This window comes from Limanda limanda, chromosome 14, assembly GCF_963576545.1.
Source record: "Limanda limanda chromosome 14, fLimLim1.1, whole genome shotgun sequence".
Classification (NCBI taxonomy): Eukaryota; Metazoa; Chordata; class Actinopteri; order Pleuronectiformes; family Pleuronectidae; genus Limanda; species Limanda limanda.
This window is the reverse complement of record NC_083649.1, coordinates 18,326,614-18,345,428: the sequence shown is the minus strand read 5'-3', so window position 1 is coordinate 18,345,428 and position 18,815 is coordinate 18,326,614. Positions and strand designations below refer to the sequence as shown.

Genomic DNA, 18,815 nt, shown 5'->3' with positions numbered 1-18,815 from the left:
TTTAGGGTAAACACTGTAAGCAGATGTGACGGGGACTTACCTGTAATGACTGTGTTGTTGTCTTACCAGAAGTTTGCTGCATTTTCTTCCTCAGAATTGACAGGAGGTGCGAGGAAAGGTACTTGTGGTGCGTTCGAGGGCTCATTGTGAGTTCCGATTTACCACACCCGACCTACAGCGAATGCAATCAATCTCGCCTTTGTTTAAAAATGTAATAAAATAAAGAATAGCATAACAAGGAAACATGCATCGGCTCATGACTTTAACAACATAAACACTAAACATTAATAAAGTATATAACATATGTTTATAATTACTCTTGAGTGGGTTTTAAACTCTTTTTTCAGTGTTTCACAAAATGTCTCTAATACCAAAAATTAAGTGTAAATCTGTCTGTACATATATTTATACATATACATATACATATATGTGGATGAATTCAACATTTTTGGATTCGTTGGGTTTTAAAGTTAAATTGTTCCAATAGAACTTGAATGCAGCATCAGTGTAAACTGGACAGCAGTGACCCCTCCTGGTGTTTTGACATAGAACATAGGATGCAGTTACAGTTAAATTATACTTAACCTGCAAAGATTTTATTTTCGTATGTTATATTTCATTTTATTGATTCGATTGTGTAGGTTTCTTTGATGGACTTTCTTTTTAATTGTTTTTCTGGTTTGTTTGTGTGATCTATAGTTGCCCCAATTTGTTCCTTTCATTTTGCATCTGACCTATGTAATTATACAAATTATCAAACATAAGCATATCCTATTGACTTGGTTTACAATGTGATATAACTCCCAGCAGGAGGTTTATTCAGGTACGTCTGACCGTGACAAGCAAAATCTGGCCTTTTGTCATACTATGATACAAGTTACAAGTTACACTCCACTGACTTTGATTAAATTTGGCCTCCTGCAGCACAATTAAGAAAAACAAAACGATCAGAATCAGACACAACATGGAGACCGAACCACATCAGAGTCCTTGTGCAGGGCTGCTTAACAAACCCACTAAGGTACTTGTGCTTAAACGCAACATCTGCCTTTTTGGAAATGGACTGTGATTTGTCAGAAATGATAGTGCAAGTGTAGCAGAGGGTAGGTATGAATAAATCACAGCAAATACTGTACATTGGTTTGACTATATTTATAGAAAAGCTTTCAAGAAATGCTGCAAAACATTTGTACACAGATTCTTCCCAATACAGTGAATATAGAGGAAATTGCAACACCTCCAAACCCCTAAAAGCCTAAGTACACTTACACAGATGAAATCTTTTGAGGAAATAAACACACTGAAACTGTTATACTGAAATTTGAAGGCTGATCCCACTACCTTTAAGTTTCACCAATTTTGCCGATTCTACGAGAGGCAGCTTGAAAAGATTTCCCATTTAAATTAACACAAATCCAGTCAAAGATGGAAAGAAAATATATCTACAGTAAAACACAAAAGAAAACTGGAGCTTCACAGCCAGGACTTCTTGCCCCTTCCTATCTTCGCCATATTGTGCTGTCTGGTTTTGGCGCGCTCCTTCTCATCGACATTTCTCTTGGATGTGCACTCCAGCGTAGAGTCCGTCTCGAAGGAGATGGCCGGGCCCTGGTTTGGGACGCCACCGATCTTGTCGCACGATGTGGCAGATGAGGTCTGCAGGACAACCCTGCCACGCAAGGAGTGTTTGAGCTCCAGCAGCAGTGGGTTGTTGTCTGAATACAGCTCCACCTGCATGGGGTCCCTGTTTGTGTCGCAGCATGTGCAGCACGCGGAGAAGAGCACCCGGAAAATGTAGATCCAGCCCAGATAATGCAGCTCCACAATGTTCAAGATGAAGCAACCGAGACTGACGCTGAACATGAAGTTGAGAAAGATGGTTTTCTCTGTGGCTCGGGACACGAAGCAGTCAGTTCGGTTTGGACAGGGGTAGGTTTCACAGCGGAAAAGGTGTGGGACTTCGAATCCAAAGAGGTAATACTGCCCAATGAGGAAGATTATCTCCATGATGGAGCGCAGCAGCACATGTATGATGTAGATGAGTAGCACTTGGCTGGAGAGCTGAGTTGGGTCCTTCCCTACTTCCTTCATGTCCTCCTCCAGCTGACCCTTCTCCTCACACTCGCCCTCCCGAGAGCTCCAGGCCTCATTTGTGTTGTAAGTGACGCCGCTCTCCTTAACTTCCTCCACATGTCTGACCCTTTCAAGGGCAGGTGAGGACCTGGGCACCACTTCGATCTTCTTCACCTCCACCTTTTCATTCTTGGTGATTTTTTGCAAGACATAGACAATGTAGAAAATCGAGGGCGTGGATACGAGGACGATCTGAAAGACCCAGAATCGCAAGTGGGAGACCGGAGCGAAGGTGTCGTAGCACACGTTGTTGCAGCCGGGCTGGAGGGTGTTGCAGGTGAACTTGGACTGCTCGTCACTGTAGACGGCGTCACCCACCAGGGCCACGAGCAGGATGCGGAAGATGAGCAGCATGGTCAGCCATATCTTACCAATGACTGTGGAGTGGTTTTGAACCTCTGTTAGGAAGCGGCCAAGAATTGACCAGTCTCCCATTTCTGTGGAAACACAACAGTTAATACATTAGTTACCCTCGTCAGTCATGTTTCTTTTTTTTCGTCAATACCTCATCTATATTCAAAGTGTAGAGGTTCCTAATACAACCCGCGCTCCTCAGAAAAGTGCCGAAATATGACCCAGCAGGAAGCAGGTGCATGAAACCCGATGTATCTGCCAATGTGTGACATTCACATATTATCTGAATTTAAATATTGCCATGGAGAGCTTTTGTAACTACCGTAAAGACCATAATATAGCTTTCTCAGTGTGTCATCCACTCTTGTTCGTATGTCACAATCTAGCATGACCTTCAGTTTAAATTTACACTATGGATTGTTCAAACAGCAAAACAGCATGAAATATAATTAAGTGTGTAATTGATACGGTCATAATATTATTAAATCCGTAGTAAGCTGTTTATTTTAGTTAAAGAAAGGCTAAAAAACCATGAGTTTATAAAGACATTATCATATTACCCATTAACAAACTGAATTTTAACGTTTCATTTTGAAATTAACCAGAAAAATACATTTATAATGATAAAGGAGCCAAAAACATAATCAGTTTTACAGTGTTTGTTCTTTCCCGGAGGTGTTTACCTTTGGAGAGTCTGCGTCTTCCTTATCCAAAGCTGGAAAATTATCAGAGGAAGCAATCTGCATAGCTGTAGTTTCAAGTGGAGCTCATTGCCGAATGTTGTTGTATGTTGTGAGCAGGATGAGAGAGAGCCGAATGGGCTGACCACACATATTCCCCAACTCTAACTGAAACGTTCATTGCACTGTATGTGAATAAAGGCTTTCAATGTACAGTGGGACAAAGATTGAAATGCACAATGGGGGCACCTTCCCTGAACAGCCATTCACCGACGAGCAGAGGGTTCAGGGAAGCTACTGGAAAGAGTGGGGACAATATACTGGCACATGCGTGGAACTGTTTTCACTTTGATTTCAGAGCTGAAATACACGGTTTTGAGTTCCCAGAAGGTTTTCATACTTTTGTCTTAATGGAGGAACTTTAATGACCTTCAAATTATAATGTGAAGAACCCCTGCAGCACTGTAAATTAATTTCCTCTCTTCTAATGAAGTTTCACAATTCAGTGAAAGACATTCTGAAACAATGAGGCAAAAGCTGGAAATTTCCTCTTTGGAAAACAAAAAAAGAAAGTTTGAATGAAACCACTTAATCACTTGATCTGTAGGTTTGTTTGTTGTTAAGAATTCACAGACTTGTAAATAGCAGTTCCCTTAAATATGCCTGAATTTTTTAATTTTTTTATCACGACCCATGAGTAAATCAAGGAAAATGTTGAAAAATGCTTTATATCCTACTGTTAAACAAAGTGAAAGGAAATCAGTGGATCCACCCACAGATCTGGATTTGCACCAAAAATAACGGTACCATAATGTAACAGGTTAGTTACTGACACATGCCGCATCCTTCCACCAGGTTTTGTGTTCATCCATCCAGTAGTTTCTGAGTCACCTATAGCTCACAAACAAACAAACTTTAAAAACAACCAACAAACACACAGGGATTAAAATAGAATCTCCTTTTGTGGAGGTAAACTCTCCCCTGGTGGTTCTGCACATTAGGAATAGTTATATGTGAGGGATGGAAAGAAAACTTCTTTCTTTAGCTGAGGGCTATGCTCCACTTGATTTGAGAAACAGGGATAACTATCAACATATCCTTATTTTAATGCTATAGCGGAGAAAAGTGCTTTATAGTTGTCATTGGAATAACAATGATGTTATATTTGGTGAATACACCGGTCAAATTGCCATAACGCAAAATAATAAACATGACATGCTTCCTGTCTAAGTGTGCAATGTGCACATTATCTGTTGCTGCCAAATTAAGGCTGGGTTGCTTTTGTGACCTCAGGTATCTTTTGCTGCCTTAAACTAAATGGTGCAACCTCATAGACCATCATTTTAAAATTTTACAGCAAGTATGAGATAAGAAAGGGGAAGTTGTCTGTATGAAGCTGCAGTATTCAGGCCTCCCCAAGTGTGAATGAAAGATGTTGCAATGACATGACAATGACACATTTGTGCGTGTCTGTTTTCTGAGCTTTGGTGCTCATGAAGGTCGTCTGGCATCACCCATTGTTCTTGTAACTCCAGAGCCTCTGTACTTGTGTACTTTTCGGTCTCAGCTGTCCACAGAATTGAAAGTGTCATTTGACCACACATCATCATATTGTATTCCCGGTACTGTCTGCCTGCGTTCTGGTTATTTATTGATGTTCATGAGAAAATGCCGTCATAGTTTCTTTAAACGTTCATTTGCGAAAGACATTTGAGACAGATGCGAAACAGCAGGCTAACGCAATGCAGATGTGTGTGTTTCCTGTGTGTGTCGGTTGCTATTCGTTCTCAGGGTCGACTCTCTCACATGTTAGTTGATCATTTGTCTCACTGTTTGATGACGGAAAGATTTGGTTTACCACAGTGAAGGACAACAATGCATGTACTCGTGAGATTAAACATAAATAAACCCACATGTAGAACAATTATTCTGACAGGATATGGTTTGCGTAATGTTGAGCCACAAACCCCTTCCTATCTCCTGAGAAGAAAATTAATTGATAAATATTTTTAAGAAATCAGTAACCTCAATGTGTCAACAATGTAGTGTGAGGGATGATGAACATACAAAAATAGATTAGAAACAATTTATTGGACTTTATTATTTCATGAAAAATCATGGGGTGAGGCGCATTCATTATATATATTTTTTCTTTTTAAATATAACATATGGGGTAAATGCACACATTTCGAAATGCACAGGAAATTAGACACTAATCTATAAGAAAAATATAACGTATATCGTGTTTTTATTGATATACAATAATGTTTTTTATTTAACGCAAGTTCTTGTATAATGTGGGGTATTTTTAGTCCACTGCAGCCAATCCGCGTAATTTACGAGCTCTGTCGGATTCATTCATTCGCAGCCCATGAATGAAATTGAACACGCGGATCCTTTCTTGCTCCGTTTAAACTGAAACACGTCACATCGCAGGAAGACAAATAAAACCTTGGTGTTTTGAAAAGAAAACAAACAAGTTCCCGGTTTCATTTTATCATTCAGAAGAAGGACGAGTGTTACTGAAACAGTCATAAACCCACCACATGCGTCAGTAGGCCACTATAACAAATGCCCCTCGCGGAATCGGCGATAACACAGTGAAGGGGTGTTTGAAAAAATCGAACCAAATTAAAGCCGTTCGTGGTTGCAGCACAATCATCCACATAACATCCAACACTAACATATGATTTATTTTAAACCTAAAAACTTTAATTTACTCACTTATGTTTTTAAAGCAGCCTAGATAAAACGCGCTTTCACCACAACAAACTAAATCTAAACCCGCCCCCCCCCCCTGACTGGCGCGCTCAGTGGTTCGGCCCTCGGGGTAACCGGAAGTTGTTTCAGCTGCCATGTTTGGTTGCTTTGTTGTAGGCTTCTACCAGGTTTCCTACAGAATTAGTAAGTGTGGAAATGGAGCCGAGCTGGAGTACGTTTCTTTTCCAAGTAAGTTCACTCTCGTCCGGGGGGTGGGGGGGAGAAACCGGGGCTGGCTCGCCGAGCGAACCTTGCACTCGCGTCGGCGTTTTACGCGTTGGCGGCAAAAGCAGTTTTTAAAACGAGTAAAGCCAGGAGCAAGTAGCCCCGAGCAAAACAATGGTTTATGAATCCAGGCTTCCAGCTGTGAGGCTCGGGAAGGACGCTGGAAGCAGTGTTTTCAAAAGACGACGATCGCGTGCATGGTTCTTTGTCTGAAATGCACGATATTTCGGCGGTGAATGTGGGGGTTTGGTGAAGTTTGTTGGTCAAGTCGGAGCCAGTGAAAACATGCGAGTCCGCTGGAAGTGGCGATAAAACTGGAGGAGCCTCCGCTGCAGCTGCTCCGTTAAAGCCGAGGCAGACCGGTTTTTTCTCCCCCGCCGAAGAAGGCTTCAGCCGGACTCTTGTTAGTGTGACCCCCACGGCGATCGCTCTCCCCGGAACCCGAACCCACCCCACGGATGGGTTCGGGTTCCGAGTGGATCGCGTTGGTAAAATGTTGAATCCGCTCTTTGAGCCGCTGAGATTTAGCGACGACGACTCGCGAGTCCGCGGTGAACTTTCCTCCGCCGGGTCCACGGTGGCTAGCCAAGTTGGCTAACGGTGCTTCGGCTACCTTCATCAAAACTCGCTAGCTCGTTTAGCTTAATTCGGGCGAGGCTGCTGCGATCATCAGCAAGAACAACAACAATAAAAAAGATCGTTCCCCGACTTGCTACCACAGCTCGGTTTCTATTAACTCTCTATTTATTCTGGTTACCGCGGCGGAAAGGAATGTGAACCGTGTACGTATCAGCAGCTAACACAAGAAGCTTGATTAGATATTAGCAGCCACATTACGCAATTATATAAATATATATGGATCTATATATCCCAGTGAGTAAAGTGGGTGCAGCAGCTGGGAGCAATGGCCTGGTCTGACACGGTTAAGTGTTTGTGTAAAGATGGAAGGCTATTGTTCCAGACATGAATGAAATATCTTATTCCCATGGCCTTTCGTAGCATGGCAGAATTAAGCCTAGTGTAACCATGGGTGACCGAAGACCCCGGATATTAAACGGAAAGGCTATATTTTAAATGATGGAGGGTTTTCCCGCGGATTCCACTGATGTTTTTCACATGTTGTTTACTCAAGCTTATAATTAGAATAGAAACGTATCCCTGAAATGTCCCCATTTAGCAATCACAGGTGCATTACCAAGTCGCGAATCAGATTTTTCTGTGGATATTATCAACAAAAGTTATGTTTAATTTGCTACAAACTCCTCAGGGGAACTAAACCTCCTGAATTAGCTTTGCAGTTCTAGTCACATAATACCTTTTTTAAATGATTTGAATGCACCAAGTCCCAGTCTACATCCCCAAAGAGAACAGCGGAGTTGGTGTTCGCTGTGTTTAATATTTTTATATTGAGTTGACTGTATTAAACTAATAGTCAGGTGCAGGGGTCTTGTTGGCAGTCAGCCTTTATGATAGTTTAAGCGAATATGTGCAGTCTTTACAGACAAATGTCTAATTTGGATCTCTAACCATCTTCTGCACCTGCTATCGATAATGTTAACATATTAAAGTGCGGATAAAACCAACAAATGATTGTACTCCCTGCTAAGCGTAAGGCAATTACTGGCTAAGAAGAACATGAATGGTGCACCATTCATGTGTAGAAAAGTTACACATCCGAGCTTTAAAAGGGTGCATCTGTTTTTTGTGTGGCACATGGATACTTTTGCTGTGCAGTCAGAGATTGATGCTCACATCTCTGAGAACTGTTTCTTCCTGATGAAAAAGGCAGATGGACTCTGTGGCTTGTTATGCGGCTGTTTGGCGTCTTGCCAGAGGCCCTGCTGCATGTATCGCATACCTCGCACTGTTACTAGGTAAAACTGTGTGCAATAATCATTTGGAGAGCAGCTTTTTCGTTCAGACATTATCAATTGCTTTGGTATTAGGTATAAGGTAGTTTATCAAAAGTAAATAACGTATTCTTGTTAAAATGCCTTGTCAGGTGTTTTCATTTCTCTATATAGTTCGTAAATGAGCTTGAATATCACTATACGTACGGTTGTATCTCCTATTAATATATATGTTCAGTAAATTATACATGCAGTATTCATCAGGCCACAGTTGAGACCCTATTGTGATTCATATTTATTTTATTATGGCCTGAACTGCACAGTCATACAGTAAAGTCATTAAGTAATCCTTAGTTGTCTGACATTATCTCAACTAGATTATATATTCGTAGCCATTAAATCTAGAAGCCTTAAGCTTGCTATGTTCAACTTTGTTCACCAACCAGTTACTTTCTGGCAACTGATTTTTGTTTCTGATTTACTGTAAGTGTAAATATGTTGATGAATGGAGCTTTAGCTTCAATCATAAACTTACGATTTAAGTCCCAGTGTTTTTTCCTTGTCTTTTGCCACTCATTAGCACTATCCACCCATTATGTAGTTTGGATAGTTCTGAAAAATAATTGATATCCTATTTAAAATGGTGGCTTAACACAATCAGTGAGAAACCTTTCATCAGTGTCATGTATTGTACTGGAGGCGGCAGATATGGGTTTGTCATAGCATGACAAACCCATATCTGCCGCGGGCCAGAATGCTCAATACCAGGGCCCCCAAACCAGTTTACCTACCTGGACTTTGTGCTTTGCCTGATTTAACAAACCAACATTTCTTTGATATAGGTTTGGTGCGTTGAAGCATTGTGGTAATATTGCATTTTAGAAAATAAAAGTGGACAACAGAGATTACAGCATGGATTCAAATTATGAGTGTTTTACAGTCACTGTTACAAATGCCTCTCACCTCGTCTTCTCATCCCTCTTTGTAACTGCAGTGGTTATAAGGCAAACAGTGACTTAATTTTAATTACTATTAAAAAGTTATTTATTTGACACAATATTTCCTAGAGTATCCTTTGTGAACTAGGGGATTTGGTGTTACTCCCAAGTTCATCAAGATGATCAACTTCATAGTAGCGGTTATGCCAAAAATAACATACTTATCTTTGCCATATGTATCCTCCATCAGACTTGTCCTTGATATGAGCTGGCTGACTATTTCAAAACAGTTAAAATAAGTTGAGATAAATGTAGCTCTTACCTTCCAGCTATTTATAAGCCAAATCTGTTTGGAGGTTTTGGCTTTATTCAGTTAAGTTGTTTTTGCATTTTTGGAATGGCGATTAGTTTAGAAGAGGCATATTCTTTCCTCTTACACACTGCCGTCCAAATCCAGGTGAAGGAATTGGTTCATCAAAACAAACTTTGAAACATTTTCTAACTCCTCGCAGAACCTAAAACCCCCAAATTGCAACGGACAACAACACACAGGTCACTGAATCCCTGCAGTCTCCATTTACTTTCACAGGCAATGAAAACACCCAGAAAGATGAATAACAGTACAAAACAGATTTTTTGCAAGTACGTGTCAAGATTTCAGTACTTATAAAAACCTTAAAACAAAGACTTGACGCGTACCAGAAAAAAAAATTTATTCAATATTTTAAGTTTTTGTTCCTTCCCCTTTTAATGTAACTGTTGAGACGCAATCGAAGAAACAATGCCTAATCTAAATCGAACCGTGAGCTCAGTCTACAGTGGCCCCGTGGAGCCATCAGGACCCTCCCTCCATTTTGATGTTATTTATGAGGGAGCAGTCCCAGTTGTCAGAGCACATTTGTGTCAAAATGGTCAGAGCTGCATGAAAGCACAGCAGCTTACAGGCCCTGCACCTCTGTATAGAGCCCAGGCCGTCTGCAGCGACTCTGTCTGCTGTTCATAAGCTTCACAAAGAGGGTTCCTGGCTGGTACCCACCCCCCACCCCCACCCAAGCATAAAGCCCCCCACTCCACCCCACCCCCGGTGTGCCAGTGGAAGGGTTAGCATTGGCATGATGGTGGCTAATCCTCGAAGGTGGCAAGTGTGAGCAGGTGCTCGGACAAATGGATGGGTGGGCTTGGTGGCATTCCCCATGAGTTCCCAGGTCCCATCGCGTACAAGGGAATGGTGGCTGGTTTCGCCACGCAGTGTGTGGATAAACAATGTCCCTGTCTCATAAATAGATGAGCCAAATCAATGAAGATGAGCATACAAAGATCCCCTGCTGAGGCCCAAGTGCATCACTGCTCAGATTTGTGTCTTTCACAATAGGCTAGATGACATAAGGAGGACATTGTGCCGTTCATTTTTCTTTTCTATCCCCTGCCTCCTCCTTTGCAAGTTCTTTCTTGGCTGGCCTTCCCTGGATGATTGAACCTCAAAGGGAAAGGTCAAGTATTTCACCTTGCCCTTTCTGGCTGGTGGTTGACAAACCAGTTGTGAATGTGTCCGTTTACTATAAAACAATTTTTATATACAGGTATGATATGTACAAAAACTGCCGTCTTAAGTAAACAAAATATAACAATAGAACTACAGAGAAATTTGAACTGACAGGAATCAATGAATTACCATTAGCATCCATCCTTTCAGGGTGTTTGTTACTCTGTGTTTGGCTTCTCTGTTCATTTCTGTCTATGCAGGCCGAATAGTTACTGGGTCAACAAGAATCTATGGCAACTCACTGGGGGGTGACTCATTAAATACTGATGTGAGCTGTGTACTTGTCAAAATGTAGATGGGAGGAAAAACCCTGGTTTGAACATAACCACCCTAAGCTGAAAAACCCAACCAATATAAATTGCTTGCCTGACAATAAAAGTGATAATTTGAAAGCAGCAACAGGATGGGTTGAAGTTGCACTGTATCGGTGTTGAGTACATGGTTATCATGCTTATCATATCTCTGTAATACATTTGTGCTGTTGTTTTTGTTTTGTTTATCGGACGCTTACCTTAAAATACCCAGGCTATTAATGGTTAGGTAAGAATGTTATTGGAATTCTATGCCTTTGGCCGTCACTCTGTGGTTGTTACCCACACAAAATTCAATGACTCATTTTTAGTAAATCCTTTTTTTAGGAGCTGCCTGTTTGTTTTAGGAGTCTCCCTTGGGTAAAATGATCTTGTTTTAGGTCAGGGCTTTAGCAAGAGATGCAAATAGTGTCTGATAAACTATTTGAGTGAAATCCAGCTTAAAAATACAGTTGTGTGTGCTAATTGCACCCAGCTCCTTTATCCCATCTCTGTCATGGCAGTTTGCAACGATTAGCAGCAGACAAAACCACAATTTCACAATGTAGATGGCCAAATAGCCAGTGTGCAGTTGTGCCACTGTGCTCCCTGTTGATTGTCTACATGTGTGCATTATTCACTCCAATCTAACAATCTAACTTCCAACATATCCCCTAACTGATTTCTGTCATGTAGCTAAAGGCCATGCTCTTCAGAGCCTTCTTGGAAGTTAAAGTGTTCTCTGTACACCATATTAGAGGCATGGCTACAGGGTCATTTTTTATCCACTATATCTGGATTCTTTAGCATTACTGGCATTCTGCGTCAACGTCTTTACTTACAGATTTATTGCTCATTGTGTATTCTGTAAAATCTGAAATATCTAACTCTCGTTGTATTCATGTCCTAGCTGACTCATGACAAACTCACAGTGGTGGTGGTGCAGCTACTAGCAACACTTGATTTTTTGTCGTCATTCTCATGTAGAGTTATGAGTTTTGACACTGTTCTGTTGCTTTAAAGCTACAGTTTCCAATATTAAGGTGTATTTTATATTATATAAGTCTTTCCCCTTTTGATCAATAAAGTATTTCTGATATTGTATCTGTTCATCAACAAAAAATGATAACCCTTCGGTTTATAGTTGTGAAAAGCTCATCCTGTAATTAATCATGACTTCACCATAACCCAATCTTTGTATTTGTGTGTTTCTTTCAACAGCAGGCAAATGAGGCCCTCCATCACCAGCACCAGCACCATATGGCCCAGAACAACCTGCTGCCGCTTCTCAATTCAGGAGCAGATCAAATTGACCAGAAGCCTATCCTGCCCATCCAACTTGACCATAAGCCACCCACCAGTGCTGCGGATCTCCTGAAAGATAATGTGGCCAGCGGCGGTGCACGGCCACCGATGCCTGTGATCAAGAAAGAACACAAAGGCAAAACACCTTTCGTCTGCGGCTACTGCAACAAGGCTTTCCGTGACAGCTACCACCTGCGACGCCACGAGTCCAGCCACACCGGCATCAAAATGGTGTCCCGGCCAAAGAAGACAGCCCACACACCGCCCACCATGGTACCTATGATCTCCTCCATGCCACGGGAGAACATGCACCAGCCCTACATCTCCACGGTAGCAGGCCTCCTCTCCACGGCAACCACCTCGGTTTCCTCAGGCCCGAGTATTATGACGTCGTCCGCGATGGGCAACATGCCGCAGCAAAATATCGTCAAGAAACCTGCCAAACCCGTCAAGAAAAACCACGGGTGTGAGATGTGTGGCAAAGCCTTTCGTGATGTGTACCACCTGAATCGCCACAAGCTGTCCCATTCCGACGAGAAGCCCTTTGAGTGCCCCATCTGCCAGCAGCGCTTCAAGAGGAAAGACAGGATGACCTACCATGTTCGCTCCCATGACGGTGGAGTCCACAAGCCCTACGTATGTTCTGTGTGTGGGAAAGGCTTTTCCAGGTAAGGATCTTTTTTTTTTGGGTGGGTAAAGTAAAGTAAAGGTTAAACGGCCATAAAATATCAAGACTGACATTTATATTTATTTATTTATATTGTTGCACAACCTAATTCTTTTTAATACCTTTGGCAATATTTGAATGGTTTGTAAACTGTATGTTTCACACTTTAGTATCTCTAATGTGAAGTTATTTTCTTCTCTATGCCACCAGACACACTTTTCATAGGGCGTCACACTAGCAAGCCCTGAGCAATGATTGGCTGTCAACTGCTGGCAGGAGATTTCATGGGGAGATTACATTACTCGTTTCAAATGTCTTTGCACATTCCTCATATAGCTCTTAAGGTAGTGGAATAAGTTGCTATGCTCCCTCTCGGACCAGACTGACTCAGCTAATTCAGTAAACCTAGTCCTTGAGTCAAGACAGGCCCCAAAACACACTTCTCCAGCTGGGTATCATGTCCTCATCGCTGCACTAGACACTGGTTTGTTTGGGATGTGAAGTTTTCCCGGGCCTGTGAACCTCTGCATGTTATACTCCAGAACAAAAGGAGGTGGCTTTCAGCTCCTCTGTCTGTGTATCTGAGGAGGTGTTAGGCGGCAAATGCCCGAAAAGATTTCTTACAACTGCCTTGGAAACTCATAAGCTTTCAATCAATAAGTGACAACCGTAAAGAGGAAATGTGCATGTAAGATCAAATTTGTTCATATTGGAATGGAGACAGTTTCAGGTTTATGCATTCCAAGAATTAGGGGAGATGACGTGACTTATTTGCATCGAATTTCAAAATAGCACTGTGATAATTGTAACACACATACAACTTTCTTCTTATCTGATTAGCACTCGAGAATCAACTCAAATTAAGACATGATCGCTAAACTAAAGTTTAACCTGATATGCTAAATTATATTACCACCTTTATGATTGGTTGTTCTGTACCAAATGTTTGCTAAATAGCGGCCCATGACTTGTATATCAATGATTAACTAATTGGTGTTTGGTTGTCTAGGCCCACAGCATTATTTCCTGCAAAGTGACCATCCACTCTCCACATAGCGTCCCATTGTCTGTGTTTTTTTTAATTGTTTATAGTTGTCCTAAGTAATTTCAGACTTGTAATTGCACAGACCCCCACGCCACTCCAACCACATGCTTTAACTGTCGCACAACGAAGAGCACTAGTGGTAGAGTATTAAGGGAGGGGAGGCGTCACTTGTCACTTCGTGGTTCCAGCCAGCATGTCACAGACCCGTTCCCCCGGGAATTCAGTGAACCTCGCACTATAGTTCAGGTCAACACACTTACTATGTAGCCACTAAGTAGGATTCAGCAGGGTTTTTTTGTGTTTATATTTATCAACACAGCAAACATCTACTTGTCCTCCAGTGAGCTGAAAGATCTTGCTTATGTAAATCAGCAACAAGAGAGCAAGGACTATCAATTACAGCGTAAGAGTTGATGTACAGCAACACAACTTCCACAGTGTGCCCTGGCCAAGCTGTAACACTAGCACCGTGCCGTGTATGGCACTTTCAGGCATGCCTCCATCACAGTGACGTGGGGCAGGGATTCATCAGCATACTGGAAAGTGAGAATGGGGACTGAATAACGGTGCACTGAGTCACTGCCACTCGGCCAGAGCTCCAAGCAGACGCTGTCTGGAGTTTGCCACACTGCTCGTCGGGAGGGCAACAAAACAAAGCCTTGATTCCGGTTCATGGCCCGACTGAGAAAATCCTACTTGGCTCTAATCATTTGTATTTAAGAAAAAAATCTATCAGCATGAAACTTTCCGGTTAGGGGGCAGCTGCCAGGGTCGTAGCCCTTACAAGCTCCAATATGGCACTTCTAACATGATTCAGCTCACTGCTTCACGAGAATTAACACACAAACTAAGATGGAGCACTAACAAGAAGAATTTGTGAAGGCTGCAGTTTCGCTGCAAAGACCAAGAGGCAGGTTTTCTTGCAAGACGGGATAAGCAGTGAATTCTCCAAGTTATACATCAGATAAACACTGCATGATCAGACCTGCATGTTTGTTTGTTTGTCGGTGTTGTTGGTGTAACCGTCAAACAGTTCAATACACTTCACAGCTCACTGTTTTCGTACATACCCTTACTTAAGTATACCATTGTCAGAAAAACAAAAATCGAACCCCCATCCCATGTCGTTAGTGAAGTTAAGTTAACATTGTTGCCTAGATAATCCTCCCCTAATCCTCAGAGAGAGATGTCTACATTCAGTGTATTTTAGTCAGAAACTATCAAGCAATTACTGCAAACTCTAAGTAAGTAATTAATGTCTGTGATGTTATAAGAGAAACTAAAGCAAATAAAGTAACATTATAGTAGAAAACAAAGTGGTCACCATTGGAAAAAACACTATCTGTGTGTCGCGTTTTTGAAAGTAGGTCAAACTACCTCACGCTCGATTGATCAGGGAGAATTAACTGCCATTGACTGAAATCTTGGTTTTTTTTGTGTGCCCAGCCCCTCATTACCAAAGTAAACAGAGCACATCAGCAAGCTTCTGCAGATACAGCACTTGTAAGGTGTTTAAAGCTTCTACACAGCACATCTCAACAACCCGATTTGAGTGTTAGTGGTTAAATCACATTTAAAGCTACTGTAAACAATCGTATGAATTAGGTAACTGCAGCAGACAACCTAATATTCCTATTGTTGATGACAATGTCTGTGTTTTTAAAATATTATGTTCTTTTCAGTTCAAGGACCAACCCTATTAAAATGTCAATATAAATGAAGAATGTGACTTTTAAGTTTCCTTAGAAGCGGAAACACTGTCAAGAAGATGTTGTGTGACTCAACTGCAGCTTACTGCATCACTGTCCAACTGTGATTAAACATGGCTTTGTTTTGTTTTTGGAATCTAGGCCAGACCACTTGAGCTGCCATGTGAAGCATGTGCATTCCTCCGAAAGACCGTTTAAATGTCAAGTAACGGTAAGAGTCATTACCCTCAGCTCCCTGCTATTTTTATTATGATTGTTTTTTTCGTATTATCTCAATCCACTGACTCTTGTCTGCTGTGCGGCTGCAGGCCTGTACCTCTGCTTTCGCCACCAAAGACCGACTCCGTTCCCACATGATCCGGCATGAAGGCAAGGTCACCTGCACCATCTGTGGGAAGATGCTGAGTGCAGCCTACATCACCAGCCACTTGAAGACTCACGGCCAGACCAACTTTAACTCCTGTAACAAAGGTACGTCATAAACACCGCTAACATCAGAGAAGTCAGACATGCACTCATTTGACATTTCCTGCGAAATAATGCATGTCTTGTCTTAACTAAAGTCTGTTTATACAAAGATGGTCATGTCTTCACTTCCTCTCACTTGCTCTGGGCACTGTCCTGCCTGCATTTTCACATAAAATAAAGTCTCTCACTTGTTGGCCTATAATACTTCCATACATATGCCACAGTTCACATATATACACATACACATCTGCCGACAAGGACAATACATTGCACAACCCAGGAAATGAACCGGGTCACAGAAGTTCAGCAAGAGTTTGCACAGTTGACTTTGTGGAAAACAGTTTCAATCATGAGGTCCCCCCCCCCCATATTTATAGCTTCAAATAACTAAATAAAAACAAAGTTATCAAGAAAATGAACACATGATATCAGTCTGAAACTTATGACCCCAAAAAACACCTTTAGGAAAAATTATTTACATTTTTTTGCCCAATGACCCATCTGCTGACAAAGAAAATGGGCTGTAACTTACACCAGCCACCAGGGGATGTTTTTGGCTTCCCTATTGGGAGCAGTCATGTCGTGCATCTTTACAAACCACGAACAGATACTAGACTACACTTATTTTGCTGCCTTTTTCCAGCACTTTTATTTTGTTGAAACATGAGCATCATCTTTACAACATTTCTGATGTATTTACTTTTTTAGTCAAGCCTTCTGTATCAAAGCCAACCACCCTCTTCTAATGCTGGTTGCCTCTATACCATGTCTTGGTTATATTAAAATGTTTATACTCCATGTGATTGCTGTTGGATAAAGTAGCATGGTATTTATCTATTTATCCTTACAGTGAGATGCCACAGAATCTAAATCAAACGCTCTTATCTTGTGTTTTTCCAGACGGCAACAATGTCTGCAACTCTTCCTCAGCTACACCTGTGACCATTTCTGCCCCCATCACCTCGGCTATGAACCGGGGACTCTCTCACCTCAACAACCACCCCATCACCATTGCTGCTCAAATGAACATTAGCACCAACACGGTGAACATCACATCTCAGATGGGCCTCCAGCATCCAGTCACCATCACCGGGCCCGTCAACATCTCCTCCGTCAACATCCCCGGCTCGGCGTCCATGAATATTGCCCACCCGGTCGCAATAACCTCCTCCATGCCGATGAATATAGGCCAGCTCAACATTGCCATGAGGTCCGTCGATAGCATGCCTTTTCTGTCCCAAGTCTTGCCTTCCCAGCCCTGGTAAATAAGCGGAGAGAGAGAGAGAGAGAGTCGAACTGGCCAGAGAGAAAGGGAAAATGAAGCGAAACAGGAGACTTGTGTCCTCATGATTTGCACCTCGAGCCCGGCTCTTCCTTAACCCGAGCTGTGCGGCCGGCAGGAGCTCCCCCAACCCCCCCCCCATCCCCCACCTCGAGGCCGCAGCCACGTCCCAAACGATGTTGAGTGACTGACATGAGACGCAGGACACTTTGAGTAGGAATCGAGTAGGATTTACCTTGATATCAGGACTTAGCGTAGTCAGTTAGAGAGAGATGAAACTGTGATTTGTACGATGACAAAGGAGGAGAGAGGATTCCTCAGACACTCACGAGGACTCCGTAGGAAGACCCACCTGTGCTTTTTTTTTTTGTAAAAGGGAGATCAGAAATTGACTGAAGCAATAACGACGAAATTGCTATTTTTGATGTTTTACAAGTTCTCTCCCGAAGCCTCTGGGTGTCGCTTTGTATGTCGTTTTCTTTTAACTATAGCCTGCTAATCACTATTTAATGTCATAGGAAATGAGTCTAGTAAAAGGGACAGCCGCTTCCACATACATGGAAGACTATTTTTTCACATTGCATAGCTTTTCTTCTTCTTCTCAGATAGTAGGATGCTCTCGAGGTACAGTGACTAACATGTACAGTTGACATAGTAATGTATTTTCATGTCAGCATTTCAGTTTTAATTCAAGTGGATATGTGGACACTGTCCGCCTGACTATGAAATGTTTGTGCGTTGTTTTCTGTTTGTACGTAACACAAAGGTCTGTTTTTCTTTGCCTATCTGTAGTGTTCATTTTTTTTTTCTCCATGAAGTCAGAATCAAGTCTTGCACTGAAAGCATATCCTACATACAGGTGAGCAGCAGTATTATCAAAGATCAAATTGAAGTCTTTAGTGTCTGGGATTGCCAGCTGACACTTGAGGGCCATCTAGTGGCCGAAAAACAGAACGGCCTGGCGTGTAGTGAAGCTTTTTCAGTAGGTTACCGTCATCATAATGGTGACTAATTCATTTTTTTTGTCTGACTCTTCTGTACACTTTAGTTTGTTTTTAATTATCTATCTGTGACAGCCCCAAGATGATACTAAGGATCATTCACTCAGGATACATCACATAAATCCCATTACACATGAACTTTTAAAAAATGTGTTGTGTTAAACAACCAGGTTTCCAGCAGGGACGAGAAGTCCACCAATGATTGATTTTGAAACTTAACCGTCCATTTAAATGATCAAATACATGCTGTACCTTTTTTAACATTTCTTTTAAAACCTAGTTCATTCTCGGGCCGCATCGCCATGTGGCCGAGATTCGATCAAATGCAAGTTTGTGTCCATTAAAATAATGGGAAACGATTGGTGTTGCATGAGCCCAAACGCTAGCTGTTGCGCATCAGACGTTTTTGAATGAATGCCATGTGATTTCGACAGTGTTGCAGCTCTTCGAGTTGATTCAGTTCATACTGAAAAATGCAATATGCATGTTTGCCATTTTTCCCAAGTTTTGTTTTAAACAAAATGATAGTGTAGCTTATTTTTTTTTGTCGTTGTTATGCATTTAC

At 41.8% G+C, this 18,815-nt stretch overlaps 2 protein-coding genes across 2 annotated transcripts; one reads left to right on the top strand and one right to left on the bottom strand.

Annotated features, from left to right (window-relative positions):
• Nucleotides 1–1,473: 1,473 nt before the first annotated feature.
• Nucleotides 1,474–2,739, bottom strand: LOC133019838 (gap junction delta-2 protein-like). Its single transcript, XM_061086409.1, has 2 exons — nucleotides 2,709–2,739; nucleotides 1,474–2,570 (listed from the first exon to the last, which is right to left on the bottom strand). Exon 2 carries the CDS (start codon nucleotides 2,566–2,568, stop codon nucleotides 1,474–1,476), a length of 1,095 nt encoding a protein of 364 aa, XP_060942392.1. The 5' UTR covers nucleotides 2,569–2,570; nucleotides 2,709–2,739.
• A 3,312-nt stretch (nucleotides 2,740–6,051) lies between these two features.
• LOC133019334 (vascular endothelial zinc finger 1-like) lies at nucleotides 6,052–18,030 on the top strand. Its single transcript, XM_061085766.1, has 5 exons — nucleotides 6,052–6,116; nucleotides 11,995–12,746; nucleotides 15,641–15,710; nucleotides 15,808–15,970; nucleotides 16,868–18,030. The coding sequence occupies exons 1-5, from the start codon at nucleotides 6,084–6,086 to the stop codon at nucleotides 17,230–17,232; spliced, it is 1,383 nt and encodes a 460-aa protein (XP_060941749.1). The 5' UTR covers nucleotides 6,052–6,083; the 3' UTR covers nucleotides 17,233–18,030.
• Nucleotides 18,031–18,815: the final 785 nt, after the last annotated feature.